The 21,770-nt window shown below is 43.3% G+C and overlaps 1 protein-coding gene across 4 annotated transcripts in view; it reads left to right on the forward strand.

The window, feature by feature from the left end:
* The window catches only part of PLEKHM3 (pleckstrin homology domain containing M3), a 182,424-nt gene that overhangs the window by 58,241 nt on the left and 102,413 nt on the right, over positions 1-21,770 (forward strand). For 3 of the 4 annotated variants that reach the window (XM_060152202.1, XM_060152204.1, XM_060152203.1), the window contains exon 4: positions 14,416-14,561. In XM_060152202.1, coding sequence (XP_060008185.1) covers positions 14,416-14,561 — 146 coding nt within the window. Of the gene's footprint in view, positions 1-10,023; positions 10,333-14,415; positions 14,562-21,770 lie in introns of those variants that run through there. The other variant, XM_060152205.1, reaches the window with a different exon arrangement.

The following is a 21,770-nucleotide window of genomic DNA, read 5'->3' on the forward strand; positions in this document are numbered from 1 at the left end:
CAGTAGACCAAGGCAGTGCCTAAATCTTCTAGAACATAAAGGATTTGGTGTGGGGCGAAAATGCCGGAATTCAGCGCGGACTTAAAGGAAGCTGATGAAAGTGATTTTTTTTTTTTACTTTGAGGCCATTCCTAGTACTATTCGGATCCACTCTCATGACTTTAATTTTATCAAATTGTTGTCATTACTAAAATAGCTCAAGTAGAAATTACTCTAAGAGATGCTGTCAGGGTTTCTTCAGAGAGGTTTCAGCAAAGAAGAGGAAAGGTTGTGTTTTAAAGATACTGTAAAGTTCAAAGAGATGAGACTCTCACAAAATAAGGAGAGACAAACAAGCATTGAGAATGGAGAGTAACGTGGAAGAGAAGTCAGAGGGGACCCTGGTGGGACAGTGTGTGTGACAGAAGCTACAGGCCAGATGAGGCTGATGGACGTGAAGCCTTCTGTATACACACTGGAAGGAAACCTAAGTTCCAGAACAGAAAGGAAAGGCAGGTGCTTTTCAAGTAAATCAAAAAGATAATCTGAACTTCAAGCCAATCAGAGGTTATTGACCTTTCAAAGCAATCATAATAGAGATGCAACTTGGGAATCACGAAAAAAGTTAGTGGTGGTTTAATATAATGTTAAATACCAAGGGAAATCACTGTAGAAAGAACATAATTGGGACACACGATGGATCCTATGTGAGGAAAAAGGGTTCAGAGCAGGGCTGAGATTAAGGTGAAGGGAGTGAGGCGCTCGTTTGGGGCCCAGAATTTAAGGAAATGCCAAAAAAAAAACAAAAACAAAACTAAACCCTCAGTAACCAAGATAAATATTATTTTAATGTAATATTATTTAAAAATCAAAATTAATACAAAAAAAATCCATGATGAACAAATAAAAAATCGTTAATAGAGGTAGGATCAGTATGATGGATTTTTCCTTTTGCCTCAGGCGCTAATATGGTTCAGAGGAACATTCCAGTAAGACAGTTTACTTATGAAGATGTCTTCCCCCAAAGCTTTCAGCATGTAAGTTCCAAGTTGCTCAGCCCAGCATTTGCTTTGTTAATGTTGAGGGTGGTGAGGTTGACCTCCCTTTTCTGTCTAGGATTGCAGGGGTGCCAAATGGGGAATCCTGGTACTTCCACATTTGAGATAGAACTGAAGTGGGTGGTGTGTAAGCTGTGACCGAGGAGCATTATTCCACCACCGGCAGCCTGCATGTCTAAAATCATTAGCTGAGTTTGGCCCCTTCTGTTTCTGCCATTGTTTTTCAAGTAAGGGTTATTGGTAGCAAGTATTTCACCAGAAGGATTAATTTATGAAGAGAAGAGCCCCAGGCTTGGAGCAGATGTTACTCGCAGGTAGTCTAGTAGATGGTGGTGCAGTGTGGACAAGGCCTCTCTCTGGAGGCATCTCTTTTGTCTAAACTAACCTAGCAGCATGAATCATTTTCTTTAGATAAGAAAGCAGAGCTGGTGAAAGGGCTTTTCCTCCTCATAATAGATGGTATATCCATTGCTTGCAGAGAAAAGTGACTAAGTAGGGTCAGTACACGGACCTTTTATCTTGCCCTCTTTGTGCTGTTGCAGGGTTTCTCAACAGTGGCACTATTGACATTTGGGGCCAGATAATCCTTTGTTGTGGGAGGCTGTCCTGTGCATTGAGGAATGTTTAGCAACATCCCTGGCCTCCATCCATTAGATGCCAGTAGCTACCCCCACTCACCCTTTTGTGGCAACCAAAAATGTCCCCGGTTGGGACAAAACATCTCCCCTGGTTGAGAACCACTGTGCTATCAAGAAACAAGGGCAACCAACTATGTCTCCTCTTCCTCACTTCTTTATAAAGTAGTAAGTGTCTTCTGCTGAAATGCATGTTGATTATTTTGTACCACCTAATGGTTTGTAATGAGACCTCAGCCTCTTAATGGGTAGGTTTAAGTAAAAGGACTAGGTTATAGTAATAGAACCCTCACCAACCAACATTCAGTATAATATATCAGATGCTTTCAGTCACAAGTAACAGAAGATTGAATTCAGATTGATTTGTACAATAAACGGGAATTATTCTCAATCAGCTTAGTTTTAGGCATCAGTTGATCTGCTAGTTCAAATTTTTTGAACTATTTTTTTTTTAATTTAATGCTTCAAACAGCATTTTCTCATTTAAACCACCCGCCCCTTCTGACTGATAGATTTCTCATATAACGGTCGCAGGCTCAAAATGCCATGGGCCTCTTTGACAATCCCCTTGCCATGCTCTCCCCATGAATCGCCTACCAAATCATTTACACTTTATCTCCCAGTATCGCCTTCTTTTTCCCCCTACCTGCTCCCAAGCCCACTGCCTACCCAAGCTCAGTCCAGGGCAGTAACTTATCGACTGGTTCTCTCCCCTCCCAGTGTTTTCTTGCCAATTAATCTTTCCAAAGCGCAGATTGCTGTTCTGCTTCTAACAACTCTAGCTGTCCCTGTATCTTACTCGTTAATACTCATCCCGTATTGATTAATAAGGACTTCTGCCCTGAGCATTAGGGAGTCTTATGTTCAGTTTACCATTCCAAGCTCTTTTCCTGACACCCCTCTAGTTACAGTGAGCTTCAGACAACTAGAATGGTTCATGTTTTCCAAATGAGCTTCCATTTTTCTGACTTGAGCCTTCCTTTTCCAAAATCTCTTCTTTTCTTCAAGGCCCAGCTCAAATGCCCCTATGTCTATACAGCCTTCCTCGATCTCTACAATTAGAGTGATTGCTTCCTCCTTTGCTCATCTCTTACTGTCTTCTACTTGCCACCTTACAGATTTGTATTCTTGCCCCCGCTTCACCGTTCATATTCAGAGGAGATGCTAAAGCATGTGAGGTCCAAGGCTGAATGCATTGATGAGCTAAATTGTGTTCTTTTGTATAACTGATTCATATTTTCTGTGCTTGTCATATTGTCATCCACAAGGAGACAGTTTATGTGATATCTTCCGTATGGAGATAGCTACGTGGAAATTCACCTATATAGTTCATTGTTGTTCCTCACAAAGTGCCGTATTGGGTGTTTCATCTAGGTCCTACCTTTTTCACTAGATGTACAACCATGGACAGAATTACTGTATCACCCTCTGTCTCAGTTTCTTCATCTGTAAAATGGGGATAATACCTACCTCACAGAATGATAAGAGAATTAAATGAATGTGTGTGTGTGTGTGTGTGTGTGTGTGTGTGTGTGTGTGTGTGTGTAAAGTGCTTATAACAGAACCTGGCATATAGTAAGCACTATGTTAGTATTTGTTTATCCATTTGCCTATTTCTGTATTATTTCCATTTTAAATTTCTTACCATTTTCTTGAAAGTCCTTAGGAAAAGAACAGACAGGCATAGAAGTTAATGAGAAACTCTAAGGAAAACAAGTATGAAAAAAATACTAAATTTAGACTGATTTAGATATACTAGATATGAAATTTATAACATTTCTTATTAAACTTATCTTACACTACTCTAAATACTGGTATTGAAGCATCATATCACAGGAAAAATTAAAAGTAACTCAACAATTCAAAACATTTCTTTGGAAATGAAAATCCGTGTCACAGATCACTATAACTCGCTGTAGCTATTTAGTAGATAGAAAAGCAGTCAGAATCTCTCAAGCAGTGCACATATTTACTTACTTGCCTTAGCAAAAATCAAGATTTATTGCCTTTCAAGATAAATTTTGACTAAATATTGACTCTACGTTCTCAATCATTGTTTACCTGAAAGACCAATAAATCTTGACACTTCTCAACTTGAGTTGGAGTCTACTTGGTATTTATTCATTTATTTCATACGATTTATAATCTTAATAACAACATTCCATGAAATTAAACAAATAAACATTATAGAGTTTAGCAAGAGCAGAAAGTCTTTAGTTTCTTTTTTTTTTTCTTTTTTTCTTTTGCTGCAGAACCGTTTTTGTTTCCATTTGGCCCACAGCTCGGGAGAGGGCTCCAGGGTGGTTAAAATAACTGCCTAGTGGCTGCAGGGGGCAGAAATTCTGACACCAGGGGCATGCAGAGGGGTCCTTCAAAGTCCACTGGGCTCTGGAGGCTCCTAGTCCTGTTGGAGGGCGAGCCTTCTAAGAGATGCTCACCCAGTCCTGCCTGCAGAGGTTAGTCACGTGCAGTGCATCTCCTTGATGAGTTTCACCTTCTCATCTAGGAAGTGGCTCTCCGGATGTCACAGTGGTGGAGGTCTGTGCAAGCAGAACCCAGGGCCCGCAGATCCCACAGGGCCGAGTTCAGGGTCTTCTCCAGGGTTTCACTCCACTCCTCTTGGGAGGGCTTCTGCATGTCCTGGAGGAGGGCGCGGCCGCCACACTGATTTTGCATCTTGAAGAGACAGTCAGTGCCCTCGTGCTTCTGCTGAGCCAATTCACAGAAGTGGCTCACACCTCCAGAGCCACAGCGTCGCAGTGGAACTAGACGCCCAAAGAGAGGTGGGTGCAGGAGGCCCGCAGATGGCTGACCAGTTGACAACGGCCTCTACCTCGCTGGAATAATTCTGACGAATCTGGTTGGCAGTAAGGAGCTAACCACAAAAAACGGTGTTGGCCGGTCCCGGAGACAGAGGATGGCGAGGGTCCCAGGGGTCGCGACTAGAAAGGAGGTTGGAGAGTGGTCAGAGACAGGAAGAAGGGGTGTCCCTGCGTCTGTTCCATCCAAACATTGTCAAAACGAGACAGATCCGTGAGACCACCAGTGTGCTGCCTGTATTTTCAGTCAGCAGTGATTACCTGACATGATTTTTCTCTTCATTTCTTACTTAAACATAGCACCTCTAGCTCTGTTAATACAACATGCAAATCGAAACTGACTTAGCAATTTAAATATTCACTGTGGGGGAAAAAAACACCTCAGCTAACAGCTTGTAGAATACTTTAAAATTTTAAACCAATTAGTGTTCGAATTAGGTTTTTTTAAAGATCTTTCTTTGGTTGCCGTAGTCCTGCAAGTATAATCAAGCAACACGTGATTATACTTGTAGATGACCTCTGTCTTGGACAATTGATGTCTGTTGGTCTCAGTTGCCTCTGTCTGTCTCTCTAGATACAATGTGCCACTGAATAATCCCTGTGTCCAGGCGCAGTGCTCATACTTTGCAAGCCTAACATTTGCCATCTTGCTGTAATGAAAGGAAAATTCCTTAATTAGGTACATCCATAACTTCAGAGGAGTTATTTACTTATGTTCTTAAGGACATAGCTGTCCTGGCAACAGCTACAGTCCATTCTACAAGCGCCACGTTAAATTATCCTAAATGTGGATCAGCCACAGTAGGAACAGTTTCCTTCCGAGTGTTACTTATACTTTTTAACGTGTCAGCCATCTGACTGTGTAGCCCAACTTTTTGAGTCAAACTTTTTTTTTTTTTGTGGTACGCGGACCTCTCACTGTTGCGGCCTCTCCCGTTGCGGAGCACAGGCTCCGGACGCGCAGGCTCAGCAGCCATGGCTCACGGGCCCAGCCGTTCCGCGGCATGTGGGATCTTCCCAGACGGGGGCACGAACCCGTGTCTCCTGCATCAGCAGGCGGACTCTCAACCACTGTGCCACCAGGGAAGCCCTGAGTCAAACTTTTGATCAACAATGAGTGACAGTTTCTCTTTACAATCTCTCACTGCCATGAAAGTCATTTATAGACAAACGTAAAATGAAGCCCACCAGAAGAAAATTCTTTTCTGATGAACAGAAATGAATTTCAGTATAGCTTTGGAAGCAACCAGTCAGTACATTTTAGGATTGTATTTGAGTATGTGTATTCCCTCCCATACTTGAAGTTTTCATCCCCTGGGAAGAGAATTCCCTACCAGAGGACTTAAAACCTTACAGAGAAAATAATTTTGAAGTATTGCTCTCCAAAGTTGAGACCATATACCAAAGGGACTACCAGCAGTGAGCCATACTAGTCACATAAGGAATTAGAGGTAGAACACAATTGATTTTTCTTGATTTCCTGTTCTCTTCCTTTAGTTCCATTTGAGATGCTTGTGGATACTATTTTCCTTATAACAGACAAAATGCATACTCAGAGGCACTTGTTTTCATGTGTCGATTCTCCAATCCAAATACTTAATGTCTTGGACTTCCCTGGTGGCACAGTGGTTAAGAATCCGCCTGCCAGTGCAGGGGACACGGGTTCCATCCCTGGTCCGGGAAGATCCCACGTGCCGCAGAGCAACTAAGCCCGTGCGCCACAACTACTGAGCCTGTGCTCTAGAGCCTGCTAGCCACAACTACTGAGCCCACTTGCCGCAGCTACTGAAGCCCGCATGCCTAGAGCCTGTGCTCTGCAACGAGAAGCCACCACAATGAGAAGCCCAAGCACTGCAACGAAGAGTAGTCCCCGCTCGCTGCAACTAGAGAAAGCCCGCGCACAGCAACGGAGACCCAACGCAGCCAAAAGTAATTTTTTAAAAAATTAAAAAAAAAAAATTAAAATGTCAAATACTTCATGTCTTAATTGATTTTATGACTAAGTAGATGTCTCCTACTTTATGGGTCACCACCTGGTCCCAAAGATCTAGAGTAACTTGGATGCTTGAGACAGGAGAAAGTTTTGGATCGCTTATTTCTAAGTAGGTGTTTCTCAGTGTCCCTCACCCTTGCCCTCTTCCTGTTACAATTATGTAGAATTATGTAGCCTCGGTTCCACCTGTGTTAACTTGTGAACACACGTGTGATCAGTCTCACCTGCCAGCTCCTTCCCCTCCTATAGAGAAGGATGCAAGTCTGAGGCCCAGGTTTACTTTGCTTCAACTTCCCTTAGTGGATACCAAAGCTACCTTGCAAAAATCGCTTCTGCCCTGTGTCCAACAATCCTTCGTTTATAAACACCGTGCCCAGCTTTGTGCTAATCTTAGGCTCATTAAACAGAATTTTCTGCTGTATATTCAGTGTGACACCTTATTTTAAAAAGTAGTTATTCAACATTTACTTAATGAGCCAATGGTTACAGACTGTAAGCTAGGAAAGCTAAGTTCTTTATGACTTTCCCCCCTAATTCTTGTAAAAGAAGAAGTCATTGAAATCCCCATTTCCATTTTCCTTCATCTTGGAACATCTGATCCCTGGGGTACATGATCAGGCTCCAGGCCTTCAGTCAACATTTGCCCAGCGCTTCCCACAGCTCACTGTCTCCCACCAGAACACTGGGTGGGAGGGGGGAGGCAGGGACAGGGCCGTCCCCTTCCCCTCCCATGGCCGTTGCTCCTTACCCGGCGTGCACAGTAGAGGAGGGATCGAAACTTGCCAGTTTTATTTTGTCTATTTTAACAGAGCAAATGAAAATTTGTCCTCTCACTCTCTTTCTCTTCTTTCCTCTCTTTTATAAAGGCACCTTCTCTTCTATTTGCCCCTATTCTCTTCTTAGATCATTTCCTCCTTCCAAATACAAAGTCCTGGATTTCCCTTACCAAATGAGGTGGAGTGGGTAGTGTGGCTGGCCACACTTAGGAAGCATTGGGTGCATTCTTTCCCTAGTGAGAGAGAATCACCTGGACGTAGACACAGCTCTTGTTACTTTTCTGTTGTGCCCATGAATTTTCCACCTACTGGCCGGGGGAAGGAGGGCTGTAGTTGGGAGCCAGGAAGTAGAGAGAGGTGGTTGGCTTCTCAAGACCTCAACTTCAGTAACATCTCATTGCAGCCAATTGAGCTAGCTAGGTACCCTTGTTAGAAGAAAGACTGTACCCTTGTTGAGAATTATGCCAACGTTTCTGCTTCAACCCCCAGCAACAGATTCTTTTGGGTGTCTATAGTGAAAGGCTCCTTGGGAAATGGACTGTACAAGCAGCAAATAGGATATTGGTTAAATGGTGACATTTGTTTCCCAAAGTGTATCAGAAGGGAAGCTAAGCTCTTCAGAGCATGTGTTCATTAAAGATTTGAAGTGGGGTGGAAAGCAATAAAAAAAAAAAAAAAAAAAAAAGGCCAGTGGGTTCTCTTGTGAGATAGTTCTTTGTTCCTATGAATTGAATACACTCTCTGAAAAGTTTCAAAAAGAGACCGAGAAGTATGTTTTTGCTTTGATCCTACATGTGGAGTGTTCCCTACTACAAATGCCTTTTAATTTAGAAACACTGTTGAAAAGTCTGTTTGAAAGTACATGAAAATATAATATGTAAATAAGTTCTAATTAGTTATTTCAATTAATTATTTTTTGTCTCTGCTTTGCAGCTCTATTTTTCTCCTCATAATGTCACTTGTCAGAGTCCAGCTTTGGCCTCCTCCAAAAAATGTGTTTTTCTAACGGTCATTATTAAGAAAACACATTTTTCCCCTTCTGGTTGAAAACCTCACAATGATTAAGTAAAATCCCAGGTTGTATATCTTTATGGGGAATTGTTTCAGACAGTTTTAGTCCATGATTTGCTAGTAGGATATTAAAGAAATCTTGCAGTTAATTGAAAGAACGGGTGTCTCCTTCTTCAAATAAATGGTATGTGTTGTTTTTTAGAAAATGGATCTATACCAGGCCACTGACTGGCCTCTAATTTTCTTTCCTGACCATCCTATGTTCTTTCAATGACAAATACATTGGATTCGGAGATTAAAAATTTTAATTCTTTCTAAGTCAAATAAGATGCTTCTCAGTGGGGACAGTGAATGCTCTGGAAAAAATGCCGGTAAAATGAACTGTTGTTTCTACGCAGTAAATTTTTGAAAATTGACTAAGAACTTGAAGTGTTGATTTTGGAAGCCTAGAAATTAAACTGTGTGACCAATTATGAACTTTTCACCTAGCAGGCTGCCCACTTGCTGCACTTTACTTAAATAGAATGAGAATTTTAGAGCTTGGAGGGACCTTTGGAGTCACCTAGAAATCAGGGAACAATCGTCAGGTTTTACCCACCACAGTCCCTGGTGGTGGTTGGATGGGTAGAAATGCAGGCCCTACCCCAGGTTTACAGAATCAAAATCTCTGGGCCCAGATTGGAGGTGGGGGAGGACTACATTTTTCACAAACATCTCCAGAAAATTCTGATGCTCACTGAATTTGGCAAACAACTGATTTAGGCTAACTCCTTTATTTTGAGGTGAGGAAAGCAGGACTAGGGAGTTGGATGGGTCAGGCTCACCGTGTTCCCTAGGAAAGAGCAAGCTTCCTGACTCTAGGCTTGTGCTTGTCTATACACCATGTATCCAAAACACTCCTAAGAATGGGGATAGGTTGAAACCTTCTGGGTCATTAGGAGCTATCAAGCTTTAAAACAAAAAAAGGTTTAGTGAGCAAAATCAAGTTTATTTGGGAATAGGAGAAGAATTGCAATTCGGGACATGCAAACTGCTGTGAACCACAGGCAGGTCCGGAGAACAAGGGAGAGGAGCAGTTCTATTACAGAGGAAAGGGGAAGTTGGAAGGAGCTGCTTTGAAGGAAGGTTCATTGGAGGACTGTGAGTATTCAGGCTTGTGGTGGCTTCTCATTGGCTGGGTTGTTGCTGGGCAAGGAGAAAATCTTCCTTATTCATGCTAGGCTATGTAAAGGAAGCTGCCACAAGTGGAATGTGCCTGAGACCTCCCCTTCCAGGGCTTCCTGCCTCCGTTTTGGATGAGGTTTTCCTTTTATTCAGTTTCGTAGGGCGATTTCAGCATCAAGAGTAGGAGAGCATGGTCCTAAATAAGTTATAAAGGTAAAGACACCAAGGACTAGACGTATGAGTTTATGTGCTGCTGCTTCTGTCTCAACTAAAATGGGCATAAGAGGCCGGGCGGCGAGCGGGGCGTCATGGGGCCCGCGCTCCTGGACTGTGACGCGCAGGCCGGGCGGCAAGTGGGCGCTGAGGCTGCAGCTTGCGGCTTCCTGGCTCCCGGAGGTCATGGCCCGGCGTCTCGGGGGCTCCCATCCCCTCCAGGTTCTGATACCCGGTTTGCAATTACATTGAACAACAAGGATGCCCTCACTGGAGATGAAGAGACCTTGGCTTCATATGGGATTGTTTCTGGGGACTTGATATGTTTGATTCTTGAAGATGCCTTTGCAGCACCTAACTTACCTTCATCCACAGATTCAGAGCATTCCTCGGTCCAGAATAATGACCAGCCCTCTTTGGCCGCCAGCTCCAGTCAGTCCAGCATGCAGGATGAACAACTGCGTGATTCATTCCAAGGACAGGCAGCCCAATCTGATGTCTGGAATGATGGCAGTGGGTCAGGGCCTAGTCACAATTTTGAAGCTGAGTCAATTCCAGATGTTGCGGTTATGGAAGAGGGCACAGGTTTCTATCCCTCAGAACCAATGCTCTGCAGTGAATCGGTGGAAGGGCAAGTGCCACATTCATCAGAGACCCTGTAGCAGCCAGCTGACTGTTCTAACCCCAGGGACCCCCGATAGTATCCATACATCTCCTCGTGTTAGAGTCGGGTTACATACCTCAGCGGACTGAAGCCAAAGCTGTGTCCATGCTGGAGAACTGGAGGTCGGGGGGCGTGTATAAGCTGCAGTACACACGTCCTCTCTGCGAGGGTGGCTCTGTTGCTGTCACCTGTGTGCCTTTGGGAAACCTCATCGTCATAAATGCTACACTAAAAATCAACAATGAGATTAGAAGTGTGAAAAGACTGCAGCTGCTGCCAGAATCTTTTATTTGCAAAGAGGAATCAGGGGAAAATGTAGCCAAGACATACAAAGATCTTCAGAAGCTCTCTCGCCTCTTCAAGGACCAGCTGGTGTATCCTCTTCTGGCTTTTACCCGACAAGCACTGAACCTAACAGATGTATTTGGGTTGGTAGTCCTCCCATTGGAGCTGAAACTGCAGATCTTCCGACTTTTGGTTGTTCGTTCTGTCCTGTCTTTGTCTGCAGTTTGTCATGACCTCTATATTGCTTCAAATGACCAACTTCTGTGGAGGTGTTTATATCTGCGGGATTTTTGATGGTACTGTCAGAGGTCGAGACACAGATTGGAAGGAACTGTACAAGAAGAGGCACAAACAAAGAAAAGAAGCTCAGAGAGGGCGGCATGTGATGTTCCTGCCATCGTCACCCCACCCCATTCCATTCTACCCCAACCCCTTGCACCCCAGGCCTTTTCCTCCCAGCTCTCTCCTTCCTCCAGGAATTATTGGTGGTGAATATGATGAAAGACTAACCCTTCCTTATGTTGGGGATCCAATGAATTCACTCATCCCTGAGCCTGGGGAGATACCCAGACAGTTCCCTCCACTCAGACCACATTTTGACCCAATCGGCCCCTTTCCAGGACCTAACCCCATCTTGCCAGGGCGAGGTGGCCCCAATGACAGATTTCCCTTAAGACCTAGCAGGGGTCGGCCAACTGACAGCTGGCTACCATTCATGTGACTGGTTTGTAATCTCACTCTGGAGCTTGTTTTGTTTTTGTTTTTTTTTAAACTATAGACGTTATCTTGTTGGGGTGCTATCTCTAGTGTTTTCTGATTGTGGTGGTGAGAAATGCACTCACAGAAGCCTTTTGGTAGGTATATTTAAAGCTCCAGGGGTGGTATGGCCCAAAGGTTACTGCATGACAGGGTTGGCCTTGGGAATAGTTGGTTCCTGACATCCCCTCTCTGAATTACCCTCTAGAATGAAGGTTAGACATTGATAACATTCTGCATCAGAATAAAAAAAAATTAAGTGTGAAAAAAAATAAAATAAAATGGGCATGAACCCCAGCCATGTTCTCTCAGCCTTCCTCTCTTTTATGAGCCTGGAGACCTGTGCAAAGTAGTGAGAATGTTTAGCTTATTTAGTTGAACCCTCACCATGTTAGGCTTTGGGCCTGTGTGCCTGGTTGATATACACATTTGTAGGCTATATGCTTTTTTAAAATGCACATTTGTGGGGGCGGGATAGGGAGGGGGGAGAGAGACGCAAGAGGGAGGGGATATGGGGATATATGTATATGTACAGCTGATTCACTTTGTTATACAGCAGAAACTAAACACACCATTGTAAAGCGATTATACTCCAATGAAGATGTTAAAAAAATGCACATTTGTGTACTTTAATATTGCCTATGTATGCTGCATCTAGGAGATTATAATAAAGTCATTAAAAGTTACAGAATAATAAACCCAGTAGGACCTACTAAAGCATATATAAACATTCAGCAAATGCTTACTGTTTATTATATCCAAAATGCAAACAAGGAAAAAACTAAAATAAATTTATTTTTGCAGTGTTTTATGGTGAGAGTTTCAGCTATAATGATGATCCTGAATTTCTATAAGATCGTGCTCATTTTCTGAATCATTAGGGAAGACTGAATTCTATTCATTGTCACTTCAGTGTTAAGTCAGTTTCACTGTCCACTAAATTTTGGAAACAGTGTCGCAGTGTCTAAAATGTGTCAAGTTCTACTCAACTCTGTTTCACAGTCCATCTATGAACATGTCTAATGTGTAATTCTTATGAACGTGTCTAATGTGTAATTCTTAGAAGGGGCAACATATTTGCATAGGGATATTCACCAGAGTAGGCTGTTTTCAAGAGGCAGGCGACCAGGTTAGGAGGATCAATTCCAGAATAGCTCTGGGAAGTTAAAATCTCTTTATATGCATGAGGGTGTTTATGTGCCAGATAGTATTCAGTTTATCGTCTCTTCAACATAAACATTTATTGCTGGTCTATCATATGTAAAGCGCTACAGTAAGTGCTAAGGATAAAAAATACATCTGAGCAGTTTGTCGTGTGGTCAGGGTTGTACAACCACGTCAGAAAGTGCAGTGTTTAAGGGGGCGCACGCGCTACATGCCGCATAAGCAGCGCGGTCAGTGGGCGCAGCACACGGCATTCCGGTGTTCATAGCCTAGAGATCGTGACAGCACCTCCCACGCCCCACAGAAGCAGCAGGCGGGTTTGGTTCTTCCTTATCCTTCACACGTATCTCAATCCTCAGCCAATCTGAGAAACAGGAGCTTGTTAGGGTTTTGTTGCTACTCAACAGTAAAGAAATAGCTATCCCAGGAAGAAAGGGTATTAAGCTCTGGAAGCGTAATTCCGATATATTTACTCCCCGTCCGTCTTTCAATACCTCTCGTATCTAAAAACAATGGGATCTAATTCTCTTTCTGGAGGGTACCCTGTGAAACTGCTGGATGACTGATACCATGTTATTTGTGATGGAAATGAAAGCTCTAGGAATTTATGATGCTTTCATTCATGGATTCATGGGAATAAGTATCTTCTTAGGCTGGCAGGTTGTTAAATAAACATGTTTGAGCTCCTTCTAATGGAAGTGGGCTGCAACACTGGTTATATTATTATGACTATGATTATTAAGAGTAATCGATTTTGTACCCATATTACGAAATAGGCTTCATGTGAGATTTCTTTGATCAGTACAGGTCTTGGTACCCAACCATGAAATGGGCCACGAGGGAGGATTTCTAAAATGAAAGCGGTGGATGAGAAATGTCAGAAAAACGATGCTGTTTGTATAATCCTGATTATCTGTTCTGAATGTTGTCCTTTGGGTTGATTATGACAGAATTTCTGTTGTCAGTAGAATGTAGTTCCTTCTAGCTAAAGGAAAATAATGGCTTCTTTTTGGCAGGGTCATGATTATTACCAGGTCCCCTGACAGTACCAGGACAGTACTGACAGAATCATGGACTTCCTGGAACATGAAAAGGGCCTTGGCAATCACTTGCAGGCCATCAGTCATGGGCAGGATTTGGCAAAGTAGAGATCAGAGAAGAGGGCATCATGAAAGGAGAAATAAATTGTGCCAAGATATGGAGGGTAGAGTAAGCACCCTGTTTATTTGGGGAACAGTGAGGAGAGTCCTCTAACTGCAGCAAAGAGGTTCTGTTCCCACTGGAGAGTTGTAGGAGTAGGTAGTTGGAAAGGAGAGATGGGGACCAATCAAAGGACGCATTCCTTTCATTGATTTTTGTCAGCCAAGGAAGGCTACACATCAGGTTTTAGGATCATTTTAGAATCAGACAAGCTTAGAGCCAAACCCAAATGCCATCTCTTACTGGCTGGGTGACCTCAAGACAAAATGCTTAACCCGGCTAAAACCTTAGTTTATTCATCTGTAAAACAGAGCTCATAATACCTTCCTCATAGAGATGCTGCATGGGTTAAGTAAGAACCTGTATGAGTAGCCCCCAGCCAATTGCCTGGTGAAGTAGGGTTTCTGAGGAGGAAGCGAGGAGATGAAAGGGGGTTGGTTGTAGAGAGACTGGTCTCTGGCCGCTGTACACAGAAGAGGTGGAATCAGAAGAGACCAGAAACAGTACCAATGTCAGCAATCCCCGAGGAGGCGAAGGGGTGGGAGCTGCCAGGCTAGGACAGAGGGGACATGTCTGTACACCTATTCTCTGCAATTTCTTTCCCCTCATAGACTTTTGTTTCACTTGAGGATTGTGTAACTTCGTTCTGTGGTGTTAGAAGTACAGCAGTCACCGACTCTTTCTTTTGCCCTGAACAGGATGCCAGCGATCCATAGGCCTTTCCAATGGGAAAGCCAAGGTGTGCAATTACAGCGGGTGGTATTACTGCAGCAGCTGCCACGTGGACGACAGTTTTCTCATCCCGGCCCGCATAGTCCACAACTGGGATACTTCAAAATATAAGGTAGGTACCGAAACTGGGTTCACTTCATAATAGCGATTTGGGTATTTACCTGTTGTCATGTGGGTTCTAAAGATAATAAGATAAGAATTTGAGGCAGACCTGATTAAGTAGTCTCATAAAAGCTACAACTTCATGCTATCTTCCCACTCTATACTTCCTTTTTTTTTTTTAATTAATTTATATTTGGCTGCGTTGGGTCTTCATTGCTACGCGTGGCTTTCTCTAGTTGCGGCGAGCAGGGGCTACTCTTCGTTGCAGGTGCGCAGGCTTCTCACTGCAGTGGCTTCTCTTATTGCAGAGCATGAGCTGTAGGTGCACGGGTTTCAGTAGTTGTGGCACGTGGGCTCAGTAGTTGTGGCTTGCGGGCTCTAGAGCGCAGGCTCAGTAGTTGTGGCGCACAGGCTTAGTTGCTCCGCGGCATGTGGGATCTTCCCGGACCAGGGATTGAACCCATGGCCCCTGCATTGGCAGGCAGATTCTTAACCACTGCGCCACCAGGGAAGCCATTGTGTTATTTCCCTCCCTTCTATGGTTTTAACTACCAGGGCTCATATGCTGATAATTCCTACATTTATCTCCAGCTCTGGTTTTGCTACTGAAAGTGAGATCTGTGGATTTAACTGCCTGATAGCATTTATCTCAACTGTAGTTTTCAACCTAGTAGTCCTCAAGACACGTGAACCAGTTAGCTCCATTGCACAGCATTTCCACCCTTGCATAAACGAGGTAATCGACTTTGGCAAGTCGAAGAGTCTAACCCCCACTGGAGTTGTACTCTAGGCTTAGGATTTTTTTCCGGTCCTGGGTCCTGCCACCCAATAGAGAATTCCGTTATCTCATCGGACTAGAAGGTTTCCTGATCCTTCTGCCAGAATATCATCACATCTGCCTTGAACGAACCTTCGATGCAAGGTGCTTCATACAAAAACAGGCTGTATGATGGGTTTTATACCTCCTTGCTGATAGATGTCTTAGACTTCCTTTCATTGTAACTGTAAGTCATTCGGGAGCAAGGTAGGCAGGGAAGGAACCTGTGGCTGTTACCTACCTGTAATCTTTGAAGTCTGAAATGAACATGACAGTGGTGAGTGGCCAGTTGTCTTGGATCCTTTTCTACATCCCTGGGCAGCTCTGTCTCCTGTTCTACCCAATAATCATCCACATCTTCACTGTCTTCAAGATGCCTCATCCCAGGCCTTCTCAGCATATGACCTTGCCTCCTACTTCAAGGAGAAAATTGAAGCTACGAGATTTGAATACGAATACCTACAAATCTGTCTACATTGGTACCTATCCTTACTGCTTCCAGTCCTGTGTTGGGAAGAAGAAGAGCCTTTTCTCTTGTTTAGAGATCGTCCTTCCATGTGTGCTGCAGATATTTTTACCCATCTCGGGAATCCCTGCTGTTTGTTCCAGAGCTGAGAAAGGCATGTCCTCCTTAGTGAAAGCTCTGATGCTCCCCGAATTCCCCATTTGTGCTTTGCTGGTTCTCCCTGTGCCACCATCACGCATGCGTGGGTTTCTAGAATTGCACTTATTACAGGGGCTAACAGCAGGAGCTTGTTGTTCACCAGGCCTGTGTTCAAATCCTCCCTCCACCTCTAATTAGGTGCTTGATTGGTTGGGGCAAATTACTTGAACTTCTGTGAGTCTCCATTTTGTAATCTGTAAAATGAACCCAGAGTACCTGGGTTCAAATTTTAGCTTTGTCATTTACTAGCTGTCTAACCTGGGCAAGCTGTTTAGTCTCTCTGTGTTTCGGTCTCCTCATCTGTAAAATGAGGGCAATAATAACTCATGAGGTTATCGATGGTTAGATGGGTTCATGCATGCGAACAAAGTACCTCGCGCACATAAGCATTTGTTCTTATTACTACACTTCACGTATTTACCTGAAAGAGTTGTGTGGATTGGGATAATATAAGGAAAGCACTCTTCGACTGACTGTGGTAAGTACTTAAAGAATGGAATGAAGTGATTACTTTCATGATGCTCACATTTATATACCAGCTGGCTGCTTATCTGTCTTCTTACTAAAGGTGAGCTTCCTGGGTGCTGGGGACCTGCCTTAGCACAGTTTCTGGTGCGTAGTAGGTAAGCAGAGCTGTAGAGTGAAGCTGGTCCTGTGGGTGCCTCAAACTCAGTACGCCCCAAACTGGCTTCCTCACCCTCACCAGCTGTCTCCCACCCCTTCCTCACTGCACGTGGCTCCACCAGTCCCACCGCCAGTGCTGGGATACATCCTGGCCTGTTCCCTCTGCCACACCGGCCCTGCCTAATCAGTTCACAGAAATGCACAGCTGACTTGGAGCTCTGAGGCCCTGCACCCCACTGCACACGCAGCGCCACCACACAATCCCAACCCTCAGCATCACTCACAGGAGAGAATTCAGTCGCCTCCCAGCCGTGCTTCCTGCCTTCAGGTCTTGCCCAACAGTGTTTCAGAAAAGTCCCATTTGCCCCAACATTATTCCCAAGAAGTCCCATTCTCACCTTGGGTAAATGTTATACCCTCTCTTAGTCTCTGTTTCTTCACATTTAGAATGGAGATAATAGCAACGATAGTACCTACTTCACAGGGTCGCTGTTTGCTTAAATGAATAATTCACAGAAAGCACCTAGTGCAGTGTCTGGAATGTAATAAGTGCTCAATTAATGCCAGCTTTTACTCTGACTGAACATAAGATAAATCCAAATCTCTTAGCCCGACAAAAGACTGTTTGTGATCTCTAGTCCTAGCCTTTCTAGCCCTTTTATCCACTCCCTCCCCGCCCCCGTGAGTCTCTTCAGGAAGATCGCACTCCTTCCCATTTCCCAGTCCCACCAGGCTATTTCACACCTCTTGTCTTCCTCTTGCCCTCATTCAAATCCTAAACCCAGCTTAAACTTCATTTCCTTTCCTGATTTTGTCCTTCCCCTCAGCCAGACAGTTATCATTCTCTCCTCTGCATCTTGTACTTGACACTCTGAATATAGGCTATAAATATATTTGCCATGTGTGTATTAGATAAAAACTTACTTAGAGGGAAAGAACACTAGCTGAGTTTGAACAGTTTAGATTAATCTATTTGGAGCAGGACTTTGACAGCTGAGAGGTGTGTAGAAAGCAAGTGAGTGAGGCAGCCCCAGCTCTGTGATCTTTGAGGGTTTAGGCTGGTGGCACCTGCCCACAGAATATGTGCCCATCAGCTAAAGCAGAAAAGGTGGCACTGAATGAGGAAGTGAAAAACTCAGGAATGGTTTATGAAGCCATGAAATGGAGGAGATTCAGTTCTGTTTGTAGTGATGGCTGAAGGCCACTCAAACCATCAATCTAGCCATCACTGCTGCTTGTAGTCTTTCTATAAAGCAGATATTTTTGTGGTGGTGGTCATTCAAGTGACAAGGTTTGATTTTGAGAGGATAGGTAAGTAATAGGGATATTAGGTACCCTCACTTCATCCATGAGGAAAATGTCCTTTGTCAGACCATTCCCTCCCTGGATCTCAGTGGACCAGGGAAGATTTTAAAGCAAGAACAGAGCTGGTCAATTTTATCTGGATCATCTCTCACTGGCATTAAGTAACTATATTCCATTTAGTCCAGTGTCTGTCTGTCTTTGCTCAGATGCCAGGATTTAACTTAATGTTCCTAATTGTGAGGATCAATTCAGACCTATCAGTTTCCAAGACCAGACATCGTTCTGTTAGATCTGCCTGCTCTCCTTAATTGCAAGTACGTGACTGGCTTGAATATCCATTTAAAGAGTGAAAAAATGGTTTTGCAGAGCAGAATGAAATCTGTCATCTTAAGCGTTTCCTTGTCTGCCCTCCAGAGTAATAATAATCCTAATTACTTTTAAAGCAGGATTTCTTCTGTTTTCCAGTGTACATCCTGCGGATTGAATTGAGCCCCAGGATTACCTAGCAGCTAAACCCTATCCTCCAATTTTATAGCCATTTTCTAATGAAATTCTCTTTGAAGATAACTTTCCCTCTACCACCACCACCCCAATTCAAAAATATCAAGCATGACAAAGAGGTGGTAAGGAACTCAAACTTAGCCTGAACTCTTCCTAAATTGTGCTTTTAAAAAATATTTTTGTATCCTAGCCTGAATATTCACATTCCACTTAGCTAGGGGTTTTCCACGTTACATAAGCCATTTCCTATCTCTTCATCTTGAGAGGCATTCAAGGAAAACTCTATTGCCCTTGCAGAGCTGGAGAGTAGCTCGCTGATGGGAAAAACCACTTGTTCAGAGTCATTTGGAGATTTTGAGAACAAATTGTAATTAAAGTTAAGATTTCCTGATTCCTTCTCCCTTAGCCCACAGTGCCTGTTTTAATAAGACTAAGAAGTATTATGGTTGGAATTGATCTTATTAAAACTTTTGCCATAATTTTTCATAATAGATGATGGGAAAAAATACTGGAAGGAGACATTATACCAAAGCAATCAGTGGTTATTTTACTGTGGTAAGATTATGGGTGATTTTCTTTTTTCTCTCCTAATCTTTATTCTCCAAACTTTCAGTAATGTGATTACATTATCTTTATTATTTTATAAATTTTAACTGTCACGTAGCTCCGTGACAGTTTCCTACTTCAGAAAATATGTACTAGAAATTAACCTTTTTTTAATGCCTCAGAATTATAATTATAAATATGAGTGTTCTACCTCGTGATCAATAACTTCAATGTGGTTTAATATGATATATGGGAGGCTATTTTTTCTGTAAGGAAATTGCCTTATACCACTATACTTTTATTCTTCTTTTTTTGAATATAATATACTTTCACATTTCGAGGTTCAAAAATACAAAGGACACATACACATAGATAATCTCCCTCCCTCTTCCTCTCACCCACAGGCAACCAAATTACTCCTTCCAGAAATATTTTACATACATGTATTTTACACAAGAATGTCAATTGGCAATACAGTATACATGCTGCTCTTAGAAAATATTCCATTCAGATCATAAAACTCTTCCTTGGGCTTTTTTAAACAGCCATTCCATATATATATTTTTTTAATTTATTTTATTTATTTATTTTTGGCTGCTTTGGGTCTTCGTTGCTGCGCACAGGCTTTTCTCCAGTTGCAGGGAGCGGGGGCCACTCCTCGCTGTGGTGGCGGGCCTCCCACCGTGGTGGCCTCTCCTGTTGCGGAGCATGGGCTCTAGGTTCGCGGGCCTCAACAGTTGTGAAGCACGCGGGCTTAGTTGCTCCACAGCATGTGGGATCTTCCCGGACCAGGGCTCGAACCCGTGTCCCCTGCATCAGCAGGCGGACTCTCAACCGCGCAACTCTCAACTGCGCCACCAGGGAAGCCCTCAGCCATTCCATATTACATCATGAATTTAACACACACACACACACACACACACACCCCAGTTTATCCAACTTGTCTTTGTTTTGATGGACATTAAGGTTTTTCTAGTCTTTCTATTATAGACAGTGATTCAGTAAATAACTTTATACATCATTTTGAATGTAAGGTTTTCATTTACGAGTGAGACTATCTGTAGATAACTTCCTAGTTGTAGGTATGTACACCTGTGAGTTTGATGGATGTTGCCAAATTGCTTTCTGTCGAGGTTGTATTCTATACTTTTACCATATCTCTTCCTGCACGTGCCTTTCTTCCCTTAGTACCAGGATGTCAGCTGTCACCTCTTTTGTCACTGTGCTGCCTCTAGCTCTCCTTCCCCTTTTCTACTTTATGAATTCTAAATATGTTGTGAACTTAGAAACAAATAATCAAACTGTTAGAAGTGTGTGGCCCAGAGTCACGGCCAGAGCATTGTAAAGTACTCATTCATCTGTTCAGCAAGTGTTTATTGAACACTTACTGTGCTCACCGGGGACATAGCCTCTGTGTCATGAATTTCTTGTGAGGGAGAAAGACAGTAAACAAATATACAAATAAGTGACTTCTAGATAAATGAAGTGTTACTAGACTTTAGTTTTTGTTTTAAAGACCCACACACCAATGTACTGCCTCCTTAAATTATGTGTTCATCTCCATTGGTAGCCCACTTGTTTTCTATTTGACTGGGGTGGAGGGAAGGACAGAACAGGGACAGGGATCTCCTATTTTAAAGAGTGATGAACAGATAGATTTTGGTAGAGTTATTAAAAACAGATAGTTTTTGGTAGAGTTATTAAAAAAATAAAAGGAACTGTGAACATGAACCATGGTAAAAAGCACGGAGTAGTGTATCTCGACATCTGAGTTTTGGCTTGAGTTCTGCCACGAGATGACCACAGATGAGTCATTGAAGTTTTCTGGACTCAATTTTCTCTTCTATTAAGTATAGGTAATGGTAGAGAAAAATGTCCCTTCCTCCGGTTGGTGAGTGGGACCTAGGCTGACTTTCATTTCCTACTGCCCCCTCCATACAGCCTGCATGACATTAACCAGCTGCCCTGTCTGTAGTCAGATTGGTTGGGAAGTGGCTGGGTGAAGCAGGTTTTCTCTAGTACTCCATGTCCCAGGGCTTTAATATGCTAACATGTTGCACTTTGAAACACCAAGAGAAGAATGTGGCATGTGGCGTATTTCTCGTTGGCCCTCAGAATATCTTTTCTCTGTGACTGGTATTCCTTGCCACACAGGTCGAGAAAAAACTGAACTAGATTATCTGTACCCGTTCTTGTTATTCTGAGATTATGTTCTCATCTGTTTTGTTCTGATACATTTTCCTCCTTTAACAAAAGCTAAAGTCCTCACCACCGGCACATCCTCCTCCTCTGCAAATTGCTGTCTATGGTCACCACATTGCCTCTGCCCCATTGCTTTATTACCCAGGGCTCTTTTTGTGGGGGAACATACCAGGACACCATTCCGGAACCTCTCAGAGTTACATAAACCTGAACATTTGAGAATTTTGTTTTACAGAAGTAGCTGTCACCAGCATAACAAAAGATGTATTATGTTGAAATCTATACCAACGATGCTTAATGTTAAAATCAAATGACAGGGCTTCCCTGGTGGCGCAGTGGTTGAGAGTCCGCCTGCCGATGCAGGGGACATGGGTTCGTGCCCCGGTCCGGGAAGATCCCACATGCCGTGAAGCGGCTGGGTCTGTGAGCCATGGCCGCTGAGCCTGGGCATCCGGAGCCTGTGCTGCGCAACGGGAGAGACCACAACAGTGAGAGGCCCGCGTACCGCAAAAAAAAACAAAAACAAAAACAAAAAAAAACAAACAAAAAAAATCAAATGA

This window comes from Lagenorhynchus albirostris, chromosome 6, assembly GCF_949774975.1.
Source record: "Lagenorhynchus albirostris chromosome 6, mLagAlb1.1, whole genome shotgun sequence".
Classification (NCBI taxonomy): domain Eukaryota; kingdom Metazoa; phylum Chordata; class Mammalia; order Artiodactyla; family Delphinidae; genus Lagenorhynchus; species Lagenorhynchus albirostris.